This window comes from Protobothrops mucrosquamatus, unplaced genomic scaffold (assembly GCF_001527695.2).
Source record: "Protobothrops mucrosquamatus isolate PMUCROS unplaced genomic scaffold, P.Mucros_1.0 scaffold14, whole genome shotgun sequence".
Lineage (NCBI taxonomy): Eukaryota > Metazoa > Chordata > Lepidosauria > Squamata > Viperidae > Protobothrops > Protobothrops mucrosquamatus.
This window is the reverse complement of record NW_015386401.1, coordinates 2772299-2787329: the sequence shown is the minus strand read 5'-3', so window position 1 is coordinate 2787329 and position 15031 is coordinate 2772299. Positions and strand designations below refer to the sequence as shown.

Here is a 15031-nt window from a genome sequence, read left to right as displayed (position 1 = left end):
TATATGCTCAGTGTTGGAAGGGTGAAAACATACCTACAAACGATATGATTATATACAAAATTCTTGAATGCGCGGAAATGAATAAACTTACGCTAGAATTAAAAGACAAGGAGGCAACAGAATTTTATGAAATATGGAACAAATGTTATGATTGGCTAGAACAAAGAAAGAAAAAGACATGATTACTGATGTAAATAAAGTGTAAATAATATATATGAGATGTATAACACAGTTTTGTTAAGGGAAAAATGTATTTTTTCAGTTTTATTTTTGTTGTACAGTGGAAAAAAGGAAAAATGAAAATGAAAAAAAAAAGAATATTTGTAGCTTGTGGTTGAAATGAGGGGTTCTTGGTGCTTTCTAAACCTGGTTGTTTTCTTACCGACATCTCATTACCCAATTAGGTAACATCTTCAGTGCATTTTGTCCTCTTGGAAATCCAATCCATTGGGAAGGCATCAAGTATGGTAAGCCTCATTAAGGTTGGCCTTTGACCTGAACTCCTGAGTTTCCTCTCCCTCTCTTTTAGGGGTGATCTTCCCCTACCACCCTCGCTTGGGGCGCTACACATTGAATTTCCATGAAGCACAGAAGGCCTGTCTAGAGCAGGATGGCATCCTGGCGTCCTACGACCAGTTGCATGAAGCCTGGCTGGATGGACTGGATTGGTGCAACGCTGGGTGGCTGGAAGATGGCTCTGTCCAGTATCCCATCTCCAAGGCCCGGGATGAATGTGGACGAAAGGACACCCCAGTTGGAGTGAGGAACTACGGCTACCGGCACAAAGACCGTGAGCGTTACGATGCCTTCTGTTTTACCTCAAATCTGAACGGTAAGGCCAGATTTTATGCCCTGTATGCGCCTTGTGTAAACATGCCTTTTCTTGCTTGCATTCTCTCTCAGGGGACAGCCATTTTGGTGGATATCATAGAGTCATAGGGCGGGAAGGGACTTTGGAGGTCTTCCAGTCCCACCCCCTGTCCAAGGCAGGAGTCCTTATACCAGGGGTCCCCAACCTTGGCAACTTTAAGACTTGTGGACTTCAACTCCCAGAATTCCTCAGCCAGCAAAGCTGCCAAGGTTGAGGATCCCTGCCTTATACCATCCTGAGCAAATGGTTGTCCAATCTTTTCTTAAAAATCTTCAGCGATGGAGCACCCACAACTCTGAGAGGCAAGCTGTTCCATTGATTCATCGTTCTCCCTGTCAGGAAATTCCTCCTTACGGGTAGTCCTCAACTTATGGCCATAATTGAGCCCAAAATTTCTGTTGCCAAGCGAGACAGTTTTGCCCCATTTTACAGCCTTTCTTGCCAGAGTTGTTAAGTGAATCACTGCAGTAGTCAAGTTAGTAACATGGTGGTAAAGCGAATGTGGCTTCCAGATTGACCTTGCTCGTGGGAAGGTAATAATGATGATGATGATGATGATGATGATGATGATGATGGAAGGGACCTTGGAGGTTATCTAGTCCAACCTCCTGCTCAGGCAGGAAACCCTATACCATTTCGGACAAATGGCTGTCCAGTCTCTTCTTAAAAACCTCCAGTGTTGGAGCATTCACCGCTTCCGGAGGCAGGTTGTTCCACTGGTTAATTGTTCTAACCGTCAGGAAGTTTCTCCTTAGTTCTAGGTTGCTTCTCTCTTTGGTCAGTTTCCACCCGTTGCTTCTTGTCCTGCCTTCAGGCGCCTTGGAGAATAGCTTGACTCCCTCTTCTTTGTGGCAGCCCCTGAGATATTGGAATACTGCTATCATGTCCCCCCTCATCTTTCTCTTCGTTAAACTGGACATACCCAATTCCAGCAACCGTTCCTTATATGCTTTAGCCTCCAGTCCCCTGGTCATCTTTGTTGCTCTTCTCTGGACTCTTTCTAGAGTCTCAACAAAAGTAACAAAAGATGATCACAGGACCCTGGGACACTGCAACCGTCATCAATCTGAGCCAGTTGCCTAGCATCTGAATTATTATCATGTGACCATCGGGATGCTACAATGGGTCATAAGTGTGAAAAACAGTATAAATCACTTTTTCAGTGCTGTTGTAATTTTGAACGGTCACTAAATGAAATATCTGTATTTCCTGGTTGAATCTTCCTCTTCTTGTGAATTTTTGTTTTCAAAGAAAACCAAGAGGCACACAAAAAAATGTGGATGGATAATTTGCCCAGCCAACGTAGGTTGGGCTTTGAAGCTTCAGCAGATTGCGACTCACATAATTAAGAGAAGCGTTAAGAGGAAAAAACTGCAAAAAAAATATAAATAAATCATAATAATGTTATGCAAGGGAAGATTGTACGCTGTGCTCCCTTTGCATAATTGATACAGGTCACGAAACCCCACTTGGCTTGCCAAATGGATCATGAAGAGATGCCTCTGGCTTCGGTCGTAGAGCAAAACCGCTTTGCCACATGGATAAACGCTTTCACCCTTCTGGTTTGGATGTTTATTGCTCTCTGCCATGATCCCTGAACTGTACCGTGGGAATCTTGGATCATTTGTGGGCAGCTGTTCTCGACCGTGGAACCATAAGGCTGGTCCGATTTTTAGAGCAAGCAGTAGTTGAGCAGCAGTGAATCAAGCTGTCTGAGCCATAAAAACTGTAATTAGAGGAAGAAAGAGGGCGAGGGAACGAGTTCTTGATCTTAGCCGTGGGAAACCAGCGAGCCACAGCTTGTCTGCGCAAGTTCATCAGAAAACAGGATGTGGTCTCTGCATGCCTATAATCTGTAATAGCTGGGGCTGTTTTAATGATGTTTTGGTGCTAGGAGAAAGTATTTCTGTTCCTTTAAGGCAGTTTTTCCTCACGCTTGGCAACTTGAAGATGTCTGGACTTCAACGGCAACTTCATATAATAATAGTAATAATAATAATAATAATAATAATAATAATAATAATAATAATAATAATAATAATAATAATAATAATAGTAAAGTTGGAAGGGACCTTGGAGGTCATCTAGTCCAACCCCCTGCTCAGGAGGAAACCCTATACCATTTCAGACAAATGGCTGTCCAGTCTCTTCTTAAAAACTTCCAGTGTTGGAGCATTCACCACTTCTGGAGACAGGTTGTTCCACTGGTTAATTGTTCTCACTGTCAGGAAGTTTCTCCTTAGTTCTAGGTTGCTTCTCTCCTTGATTAGTTTCCATCCGTTGCTTCTTGTCCTGCCTTCAGGCGCCTTGGAGAATAGCTTGACTCCCTCTTCTTTGTGGCAGCCCCTGAGATATTGGAACACTGCTCTCCTGTCCCCCCTCGTCCTTCTCTTCATTAAACTAGACATACCCAATTCCAGCAACCGTTTCTTATATGTTTTAGCCTCCAGTCCCCTAATCATCTTTGTTGCTCTTCTCTGTACTCTTTCTAGAGTCTCAACATCTTTTTTACTGGCTGGGGAATTCTGGGAGTTGAAGTCCAGACATCTTCAAGTTGCCAAGCTTGAGAAACACTGTTCTAAAGTGGATCATCATCTTTTTGCAGCCAGTTTCTCCTACTTACATAGGAGCTACTGAAGGCAGGTAGACCCTCTGAAAAACATGGGAAATTTATTTATTTATTTCATTAAACTTATTAAAGCCACCCTTTCCAGCAGACTTCCAAAGAGATTAGGGATTAAAGTATAGTAGGAAGAACAAGGGTCCAGATGAGGGTGTTGCTCTTTTAAGTTCCATTCTAATTATTTCTTTCTGGGGTATACTGGTAAAATGTTGCAATGAAGCACTTTTTTTTTTCTCTCTGATGATGTTATGCCTCTTTCAGGTTTCCTGTTTTACCAGTGTTCAGGAATGCACACATTCTTCTATCAAACACAGCACACGTGAGCTGCAAAAAAATAACATTGTGTGAGACGATTGACAGACAGACAGATAGATATAATAGATGACAGATAGATATGATTGATGATAGATAGATAGGTGATAGATTGATAGATAGATAGATATAAATAGAAAGATAGGTAGATAGATGATAGATAGATAGATAGATAGATAGATAGATAGATAGATAGATAGATAGATAGATAGATAGATAGATAGATAGATAGATAGATAGATAGATAGATAGATATAGATAGATATTTCTTTGGCCTGTACTAGATCACTAATTAGCACATATGCACTAAAATAATGCAAAAAAGAGAACTCAGGATATATTGTTGCATCAAGATTTTGGTGTAGTGCTTTGCTGATATCCAAAAGCATACGCGCACCCTAATAAAACAGTGCGCAGAAAGAATCTTAGTATAAACTGAAGATATTCTCTCACTCTCTCTCTCTCTCTCTCTCTCTCTCTCTCTCTCTCTCTCTGTGTGTGTGTGTGTGTGTGTGTGTGTGAGAGAGAGAGAGAGAGAGAGAGAGAGAGAGAGAGAGAGAGAGAGAGAGAGAGAGAGAGAGAGAGAGAGAGAAAACAGATGGTAATGTTGAACCCCACCCCCCACCCCAAATCCTGCCACAACACTGGGAAGGCTGGAAGGAAAGAGAAGAAAATTGCCGTAAAGTGGATGGACTCTGTTACAGCAGTGATGGGTGCCCCCACTCTTAGAACAGCTGAAGAACCGCTTTAGGGACAGATCATCATGGAGAGAACCCATCTCTTGTGGTTCTCAAAGAATCAAGACTGACTTGATGGAGATAATTAATCAATGTGCCGGACCATAATTTTCTACAGTTCTGGTGGGTTTATGTTTCCCAGAGCTTTTAATGGATGGTCCACTTTTAGTACAGGCAACACAGCACAGGGAAAGTTAATTTATTAGTCAGTGCAAGAAAATGAAACAGACCCGAGCTGGTTCCCACAAATCATAGTAACACATTTAAGAGAAAGCTTGGGCCATTTCTGGCAGTTTATGAGCTCGCTCATCTGGGCTTCGTGTCCCACGAGGGACACACACATACACACACACAAAGGTGGTAATTATACTTGGAGATGGCAAGATGATGGAAGACTCTGATGGGATTTGTCCCAAGAAGTGTAAATTACTTTTTCTCAGGGGGATCTGAGCAGGGGGCACCGGAGGTTTCATTTGTGCAATCATGGGCCAGCTAAGTAGCAGCAGATCAGCCTTGGAACGAAGTGCCTTCATCAGCTCAATCCATCTTTGCATGGGAGGCATTTAATCTCCTGTTGTTCGCTTTGATTATGTCAAGGAAAGTGTGTGTGTGTGTCTGTGTGTGTGTCAATGTGAGTGGATAGGTGGGAAAGAATGAAATGTATCCCGGGATAAGATTCTTTTTCAAAAAAAGAAAAGAAGAAGTAGGGGTGACATGATAGCAGTTTCCCAGTATTTGAGGGGCTGCCACAAAGAAGGGGTGGGGGTCACGTTACTCTCCAAAGTACCAGAGGGCAGGACAAGAAACAATGGTTGGAAACTGATCAAAGAGAGAAGCAACCTAGAATTAAGGAGAAACTTCCTGACAGTGAGGACAATTAACCAGTGGAACAGCTTGCCTCCAGAAATTGTGGGTGCTCCATCCCTGGAGACTTTTAAGAAGACACCGGACAGTCACTTGTCTAAGATGGTATAGGTTCTCCTGCTTGAGCAAAGGGCTGGACTAGAAGACCTCCAAGGTCCCTTCCAGCTCTATTCTATTCTATTCTATTCTATTCTATTCTATTCTATTCTATTCTATTCTTTCATTCCAATTTCTATTCTATTCTATTCTGTTCTATTCTATTCTATTCTATTCTATTCTATTCTATTCTATTCTATTCTATTCTATTCTATTCTATTCTATTCTTTCATTCCAATTTCTATTCTATTCTATTCTATTCTATTCTATTCTATTCTATTCTATTCTATTCTATTCTATTCTATTCATTCCAATTTCTATTCTATTCTATTCTATTCTATTCTATTCTATTCTATTCTATTCTATTCTATTCTATTCTATTCTATTCTATTCTTCTAAAAGCATAAGGCGTTGCAGCCTGAGAAAACTGAGTGAATAGAATTGGTTTGGGGATGTGACCACCATGTGGCTTGATTGCAGTCATAATTCGAGGACCGTAATGGCCCCAGTGTGCAGTGTCTTTATATTTCAGTAACAAGTGGCCCAAGAGGGTCACAAAAATATCCTACAATTTTTATAATTTTCAAGCTCCTTCCATTAGACTAGTGTTTCTCAACTATAGCAACTTTAAGATGGGTAGACTTCAACTCCCAGAATTCCCCAGCCAGCCATGCTGAAGCTCCTTCCATTAGACTAGTGTTTCTCAACTTTAGCAACTTCAAGATGGGTGGACTTGACCTATGCTGGCTGGGGAATTCTGGGAGTTGAAGTCCAGCTGCCTTAAAGTTGCCAAGGTTGTGAAACACTGCGATAGCTCCTGGGGGAGGGGGGAGGGGTTGGGTTTCTGAGAAACAGCTGCAGCTCTTTAAGGGTGTGGAATTCCAATTTGCACCTTTCAGACCACTCCTGATCCAACTCGCAGCTTCACACTAGATCCCTGGAGGTGCTGCAGGCTCATATCGCATCTTGCCTATTTGGATCACGCCAGCAAGGCTTAACAGCTGAGACGCTCCCCTGTGTGTTGGATGCATGCCCAGCCTAGGTTCATTTTCTGCCTGCTGCGTTGCTTTTGCTCAGCATTGACGCTTTGCCAAATTTAAACGTTTCCCAAGCAAATACGACAGGTTTTCTTTTAGAAACAAAAATTAGAACGGCTGCAAATGTCTTTGTTTCTTGTGACTGTCGCTGACAACTTTGTCCCTCAATGCCTTCTCACCTTTTGACTGTTCTTTGTCTCTGGGTATCTTCAGTTGACTGTCCTACGGATATAGGTAGTCCTCGACTTATGACAGTAATGGAGCCTTCCCATTATGGTCATAAGTCATGATGGCCCTAAAGCAGGTCACCAACATGACCATCCCGATGTTATGACCTGCTTTATTGAAGCAGTTGTTAAATGAACCCATTGTTCGCCCGTGGCATTTTTGCCCAAAATCAGAAGAAAATGCTGCTTTTAGGCAAAAAATAATAAATTGTGGTTACATGAAGGTCGGATGGCCGTAAATGCATGCTGGTTGCCAAGTGCCCAAAGTGCAGTCATGTGACCATGGGGGTGGTGCCTTTGGAACTTTGGAATAAAGTACCTTTTACGGGGTCCATTGTAACTTTGAGTGGCTGCTAAGTAACCTGTCATAAGTCGAAGATTACCTATAACTAGGCTGCTAACCTTGATGATGAACACTGAGGGATGGCAGGGACTCAATAATGCCACCACAAAAGTAGATTGAAATTTTCCACTCTTGATGGTGTTGAAGGAAAAGTCTTCATCGTGGTTCAGTCCAAGCCGGGAATAAATAACATGGCGACTGCTTTAGAAAGAAGGTTGCAGTTTATTGAAGAGGAGAGCCAGAGCCAGGAGATGGCTCTGGAAGAAAAGAGCGAGAGCACATGTAGGGAGTGGATTTTTATACCCTCTGGAGCCTTTTGTTTGGAGTTGATTCCTGTTCCTGTTTGAGGCTTTGTATTTCCTGTGTCATGTATTCTGACCTGAGTCTGGGTGTGCCCTTTGGCATCTGTGGGTTAATCCTATTGTGTCCTGTCTTAGAGTTTGGGTGGGGTATGTAGATTTTAGGTGTCTTTGTCTTCCTAAGCTTCTAGCTGGAGGACTCCAACCTTCCTGAATGGATTATTACATCTGCATTTCTACAGAGCTGGTTTCTGCTTGGGGGAGGGAGACTTGGGGCTATTAAGAAAAACTGGGCATGATTTTCTGCCTCTTTAAGATCCTTTGAGGAAATATATTTTTCTGCCCTTTTAATATTTCCTTTTTTGGGGGGGTGACTTCCCACAATGGGTAGGTTGGATATGTTAAAGACATTTGGGTGAAGTTTTACCAACGAGAGTCCTATGTGGGGGAGGGATTTTGGGACCCAAATTTACAGGTAGTCCTCAACTTACAGCCACAACTGAGCCCAAAGTTTCTGTTGCTAAGGAAGACAATTGTTAAGTGAGTTTTGCCCCATTTTACTACTTTCCTTGCCGCGGTTGCTAAGTGAATCACTGCAGTTGTTAAATTAGCAACATGGCTGTTAAATAAATCTGGCTTCCCCCTTGACTTTACTTGTCAGAAGGACGCAAAAGGTGATCACGTGACCCCCAGGACATTGCAACCGTTGTAAATATATGCCAGTTGCCAAGCGTCCACATTTTGATCATGTGACCATCGGGGATGCTGCAATGGTCTATGTGTGAAAAACGGTCCTAAGTCCCTTTTTTCAGTCCCGTTGTAACTTCGAACGGTCGCTAAATGAATGGTCGTAAGTCGAGAGTTACCTTAAAAGATCCACATATATGCTGCAGATCGTAGGACTGGAAAGGCCTAACTAACTGATAGAAGTAAAGGAAAGGTCTTCAAAATTTAATATTGAAAGAGAAATTTAAAATTGCATTTGCTGCAGTGGGAACTTACCAAAAACTATAATGGCTGGGAAACAGGAAAGGATAGCATAAAGGCAGGATGTAAGATAAATACCTAGGCAAAAATTAGCTGGGTCTTAGAGTGGGAAAGGAAGAAGACAAGTTATAAAAACATCTGGAAGAGGAAATGGCTAGCCAGGAAAACTTAACTAAACTGAAAAACAGGAAAGAACCTATTGTTCTAAGGGGCCCAGAACTCAAAACCAACCATTGAATATGTCTAATATTTTATATTATTAATGCACATGTGATGTATGATTTAGTACAGTGGTGGCAAACCTATGGCACGCGTGCCAGAGGTGGCACTCGGAGCCCTCTCTGTGGGCACACGTGCTGTTGCCCCAGCCTCGCCTCCCCCCACGACCCCCTCCTCACCAGCAGCCCCCCTGGAGGAGAGTTGCCCCCGAGCGTGGCCCACGCGGAGCAGTGCAGCCAAGGACATGGCAGCCAGGCAGCGTAGACAAGACTCTGCCCTCACGCCCCACCCCGCACAGTTGATGCTGTGGGGCACGGGCAGAGGGCATGGCCGCCATGGCACTGCTGGGCTGCCTGGGCGATCTGCGGCGGGCCCTGTAGGCGGTGTGTGGCCCTGCAGACAGGCAGAGTGGGGGACAGGATGGGGCGGGGCAGGGGCAGGGCAGGGGGTGGAGCGGAGGCGGGGCCAGTTTTTGGGCATTCGGTCTCTAAAAGGTTCGCCATCACTGATTAGTATGTAGCAGGAAATAGGTAGGAGGCGGTCGGAAAGAGTGTAACCTGATAGTACCTCAGCCAATGGGGAAAGAAGAGGGATGTGGCGGTGTTGAGAGGAATTTCCCCTTACGGTTCTTCCAGCCGGGATTTTCCTTGACGGCGCAGCGCGGAAGAAATAGGTCGTGAAGCCAGCTACCGGAAAGAGAGGTTTAATCTCGAGGATCAAAATTTAAGTGACAGTTCAGCTTGAATCCCCGGCTAGCTAGGCAGAATGGTCTTAAAACATGGGTTTTTATACCCTTTTGTGGTTTCCAAAACTTGTCTTTTCTGATTGGTGAGTTTGAATCTATCTTTTCTGATTTGCTAGTCAGTGGCTTTTGTTGGGTAAATTTCCTTCCTAATCCTGCCTGAAAGGTGTTTAATGGCTTTATTGTTGTGTGTGTGATAGCCTTATTGTTGTGTGAATAGTCCTAATTGCTGCTAGCCAGCTCTCCATTTAGTATATGTTAAGTGTTTGCCACTTAGCCTCAGGCTGCTGCTGAATCATGCTGGGGTGAGGAGGGGGTGTCCAGCTCTCCTCAGCGGCCAGGACAGGGCTGTATAAAGAAGGGAATATTTGGGGCTGAAACTTTGGAGAGAACCAAGCTTTGATAGCTTCTCTCCCCGCTTATTGCCCACTATAGAAGATTGGGCATTTAAAGTTTCAAATCTAGCAGAAATGGCTAAGATTTCAGCCTACGTGAAGGATTACTCACAAGAAAGATATACTTTGGTTTGGAGAAGATGGATAGATTATATTGAGAATAAATATGGAACTAAAAAGTTTCATTTGGTTTTTGAGTAAATTTTAGATTGTTAATGTAAGTTTATTTCTTTTTAATTAGTAATAATGATGTTTAACATGTTTGTTCAGAAGAGAGCTAAAGGATGTTATACAATTGTTAATTTAAGGGTGACATAATCTAAGATAGAGTATAATTATTGTATTGTTAACCCTGTGTGTGGCTCTGGGAAGTTGGGGGGGGAGGGAGGGTGGCGGGGAAGGGTGGGTTTTGGGGAGGAGGGGAGTTATATTGTAAAACTTTTAAAAATTTTCAATAATAAATAAATAAATAAATAAACGAAACAGAAGGCCTTCACTGTGTCTTGGCTGGTTATTGGTCAGGCGAGGTGCCTCTGGTCACGAAGGAAAGTGGCCCGGAGCACATAACATAACCGATCACCCCTTCCTGATGCTCTCCCCTGTTTTTCCTCCTAATCTCTTCCAGGCAAAGTCTTCTTCCTGAAAACCTACCGCAAGCTCAGCTTCCCCGAAGCCGTCCTGGCCTGCAAGCGAAATGGAGGTACGGTGGCCAAAGTGGGCCAGCTTTATGCTGCCTGGAAGATCCAGCTCCTGGACAAATGCGAAGCCGGCTGGGTTGGGGATGGAAGTGTCCGCTACCCCATCGTCAACCCCCGGTCTCGCTGCGGGGGCCGGGAACCCGGCGTTCGCAACCTGGGCTTCCCCGACAAGAAATACAAACTCTTTGGGGTCTATTGCTACAAAGAGGCCGGCGGGGAGAAGTCCCCCCAAAAGGACAAGGATGGTCCAGGGAGATGGAAAGCTTTCCATGTATAAAGAGAAATGTTGGAGTCTCCGTTTTATTTGCTGTTCGAGCCTCAGAGATGAGATTTGTCCCCATCTCTTCTTGGGGGAATTGTTATTTGTGTCCAAAAAAAATTTAAGAGGTTGGTTGCGTAGTCCTCAACTGAAATGGAAGGACTTCCGCTTTCCCAGCCATTCAGCTGGATTGTCCAAAATGTCTGGAAACCATGGAAGATCTGGCATGTGTTGCATTACCGCCCGGCTGGAGCTGACCCCGCTGATCCTTCCCTGCTCATCTGAATCTTCTTCAGCATCTTGGAAGAAGAAAAGTGTTGCTTTTAGCCTTTTGCATTTGCTGCTACATTGCTGATGATGCTACTTGGGTGGGATAGAGGGAGACCCCAGGTTACTTGGAGCAGAGTGGACTGGGGAAGGGCAGCGTTTTGCAACTTGTCTGCCGTACCCTTAGCCACGTCTTTGGAGTGACTGAGAATTCTCTGGGGGGTTGTTGTTTTTTTTGCACGATCTGGAGGGCTGTGATGTCCCAAAAATGAGTTGAAAAATCCAGAAAACGAGGACCACTTTCTCCTCTTCAGCAACCTCCCTGACTGTTCTCATCCTGAAGGCCTTGACTGGAGCAGAGAAGCCAGAGTCTCTCCTTTGCTCTCCTCCAAGTTTTCCGTTGTCCTGCTTTCTCATGTCACAACCAACTCCTGGTTGAAAGCCCTCCGGCCTGTCCTGTTTCTAGCCACAAAGCTGAAATATAGCAAACTTGAGCCGGCTCTCCTGTCAGCCAGTGGTTGTGGAACCGGACCGTAAAGACTTGGTCCCCTCCATCGGTATGTTTGCTTTGCCTGCATTAATTCTGCAAGCCATCCTGTACTCAGATGATGCTCTGTTCCTGTGAATAAAACCTGTGCGTAAATGTGTTGGGATGCGGATGGATTGTGGATCTAAATGGCAGCCCTCATGCCGGGTTTGCGGCTAAAAGATGAGCAGATGCAAAAGGATTCAATTGATTCAATCCAATCAGGTTTAGACAGAGCAGAGGGACAAAACTGGGAGGGCTGAGCCAGGCTCACAGAACCAATATGGGCTTTAAAGATCCAGATTAGTGTTTTTCAACTTTGGCAAACTTAAAGATGTGGCGTCTTTGATGCTCTCTGAACTTGGCTGTTTGCTTGCAAGAGTTTGGAAGCACTGCAAGCAAATTAGGGAACACCACAGTGCAACTGTGTTTATACAGGTACTCCTTGATTTATAAGCACAATCAGGATTGGAAAATTCATTGTTAACCAGTTACGTGAGGCATCATGTGATGGTACCTGATTTGACCACTTTTTTGCTGCGGTCATTAAGTGAATCACCATCATTATTATTAATAATAATAATAAAGTTGGAAGGGACCTTGGAGGTCATCTAGTCCAAGCCCCTGCTCAGGCAGGAAACCCCATACCATTTCAGACAAATGGCTGTCCAGTCTCTTCTTAAAGACTCCCAGTGTTGGAGCATTCACAGCTTCTGGAGGCAGGTTGTTCCACTGGTTAATTGTTCTAGCTGTCAGGAAGTTTCTCCTTAGTTCTAGGTTGCTTCTCTCCTTGCTTAGTTTCCATCTGTTGCTTCTTGTCCTGCCTTCAGGCGCTTTGGAGAATAGCTGGACTCCCTCTTCTTTGTGGCAGCCCCTGAGATACTGGAAGGCTGCTGTCCTGTCCCCCCTCGTCCTTCTCTTCGTTAAACTAGACATACCCAATTCCAGCAGCCGTTCCTTATATGTTTTAACCTCCAGTCCCCTAATCATCTTTGTTGCTCTTCTCTGCACTCTTTCTAGAGTCTCAGCATCTTTTTTACATTGTGGTGACAAAACTGGATGCAGTATTCCAAGTGTGGCCTTACAAGGCATTGTAAAGTGGTATTACTACTTCACGTGATCTTGATTCTATCCCTCTGTTAATGCAGCCTACCACTCTGTTGGCCTTTTTGGCAGCTGCAGCACACGGCTGGCTCATATTTCAGTGATTGTTAAGTGAAACATCCTGTGACTGTGTCTTGTGGCCTTCCCTGCTGGCTTCTCCCATTGACTTTGCTTGTTGGAAGCCAGCTGAGAAGATCAAACACAGCAGTCATGGGATGCTGCAACCGTCATAAATGCGAGCTGGTTGCCAAACACCTGGATTGTGGCCATGTCCCTGCAGGGGCGCTGCAACAGACGTAAGTATGAGGACCATCTGTTTTATCTTTGGATGGTCACTAAATGAATGGTTGTAAGTTGAGGACTGCCTTATGCAATGGATGACGGAAGACACGAGAAAAACTCCCTCCTTCCTCATCTTCAGGAAACACACACAGAAATGATCTTTCTTTGAAAGATATTTCTTTATTATTAGGTTTCCGTCCCCACCTTTATGTTGTACACATCAAGGCTGCCTAGCCAATGCTGTCACTTCAGATTTTCTCCACAACAGTCTTGTAGAATGGCCTAGCCCAGGGGTAGGCAACCTCGGCTCTTTTATGACTCATGGACTTCAACTCCCAGAATTCCTGAGTCAGCATAGCTGACTCAGGAATTCTGGGAGTTGAAGTCCATGAGTCATAAAAGAGCCGAGGTTGCCTACCCCTGGCCTAGCCAAAGTTTTTAATTCCTAAGGCGGGACTAGAACTCACTGCCTCCCGGTGATTGGCCCAATGTCATCTCGTCAGCTTCCATACCTGAGGGAGAACCGGAACTCAGGGTCTCCTGGTTTTTTTTCTAGAGCAGATGCTACCTCAGAATCCTCTCTAAAAGGAATAAATATGAATGTAGAGAACCGAATGAAAAGGAACTTTTTGAAAGTTATCAAGGTAAATCTAACGCAGGCTTTGTATTCCTTTTCTTTCATCCAAAGCCCACCCACTTTTCACTAGCCCCCTATTTATATCCATGCCGAACCTGAGCGAATCTGAAAGGAAAATGGCTCTGAAAAAGGACCAATGTAGGCAGTCCTCGACTTACAACCGGTTGCTTAGTGACCATTCAAAGTTACGACAGATCTCCCCAAAGATCACGCAAAGTATTAGTACCGCTTTATAAAACCCTAGTAAGACCACACCTGGAATACTGCAGCCAATTTTGGTCAATGTCACAAAAAAGATGTACTGAGAGTTTGGAAAAAATTCAGAGAAGAGCAACTAAGACAACCAAAGCCTGGAGACTAAAACATACGAAGAAATGGCTGCGGGACTTGGGTTTAGCTAGTCTAAAGGAAAGAAGAAATACGGGAGACATGATAGCCGTGTTCCAGTGTCTGAGGGGCTGCCACAAGGCAGAGGGGGCCAGGTTGTTCACCAAAGCACCAGAGGGCAGGACAAGAAACAATAGTTGGAAACCGATCAGAGAGAGAAGCAACCTGGAATTAAGGAGAAATTTCCTGACAGTGAGGACAATCAACCAGTGGAACAGCTTACCCCCAGAAATCGTGGATGCTCCATCACTGGAGATTTTTAAGAAGAGACTGGACAGTCACTTGTCTGAGATGGTATAGGTTCTCCTGCTCGAGCAGGGGGCTGGACTAGAAGACCTCCAAGGTCCCTTCCAGATTCTATTCTATTCTATTCTATTCTATTCTATTCTACTTATGACCCAGTTTTGAACTTCCACCAATCAGTCCTCTCTGCCCCTCCCCATGGACTAATATATCCAAAAAACCACTATGGTATTTCTCACATGTTCTGTAATTGAATCGAGGTTTTGCTAATCATAGCTCAGCAAGCCAGCGATGTTTGCCTGTATTGCCTATTTATCGTCATTGCTATTTCAGATTTCTACAGATAATATCTCTCTCTATATATATATTCTGAAGGGATATTTGCTTCTGTAATTACTTAATTGCTTCTAAGAACAGAAAAGGCAGTTTATAATGTACATTAGAGAAAGACTAACACTAGTATTCGTTAAGTAAAAGCGATGAAACCCTTAAGGTTCTTGAGGGCTAGAGCCTTGCTTTAGGAAAAAAGAAAACAGATGCTTTTCAGTTGATCGATGAAGCCAGTGCCAGATTTTCAAGACTTTTTTGTTTTTAGTATTGTGTTCTTTTTTTTATTTTTATCATTCTCTCTCTTCCGGAAAAAGAAGAACGCAGTTGACACCAAGATCTGAAGACCAGTTAAGTGGTGGTTCTCCTCCTTCCTCACCGACCGTACGCAGTCTGTATTGGCAGGGGGACAGAGGTCGACTCCTAGGCCCCTAACTTGTGGGGTGCCTCAGGGGTCAGTCCTCTCCCCCCTATTGTTCAATATTTATGTAAAGCCGCTGGGGGAGATCATTCGTGGCTTTGGGGTGGACTTCCATCAGTACGCTGACG

At 44.1% G+C, this 15031-nt stretch overlaps 1 protein-coding gene across 1 annotated transcript; it reads left to right on the top strand.

Annotated features, from left to right (window-relative positions):
• Positions 1–482: 482 nt before the first annotated feature.
• On the top strand, positions 483–10727 carry HAPLN4 (hyaluronan and proteoglycan link protein 4; the record flags this gene model as incomplete). Its single annotated transcript, XM_015810696.2, is given in 2 exon segments — positions 483–832; positions 10378–10727. Coding segments are annotated over 2 exon segments (700 nt in total), but the record flags the coding sequence as incomplete, so codon positions are not given.
• Between the last annotated feature and the right edge of the window lie 4304 nt (positions 10728–15031).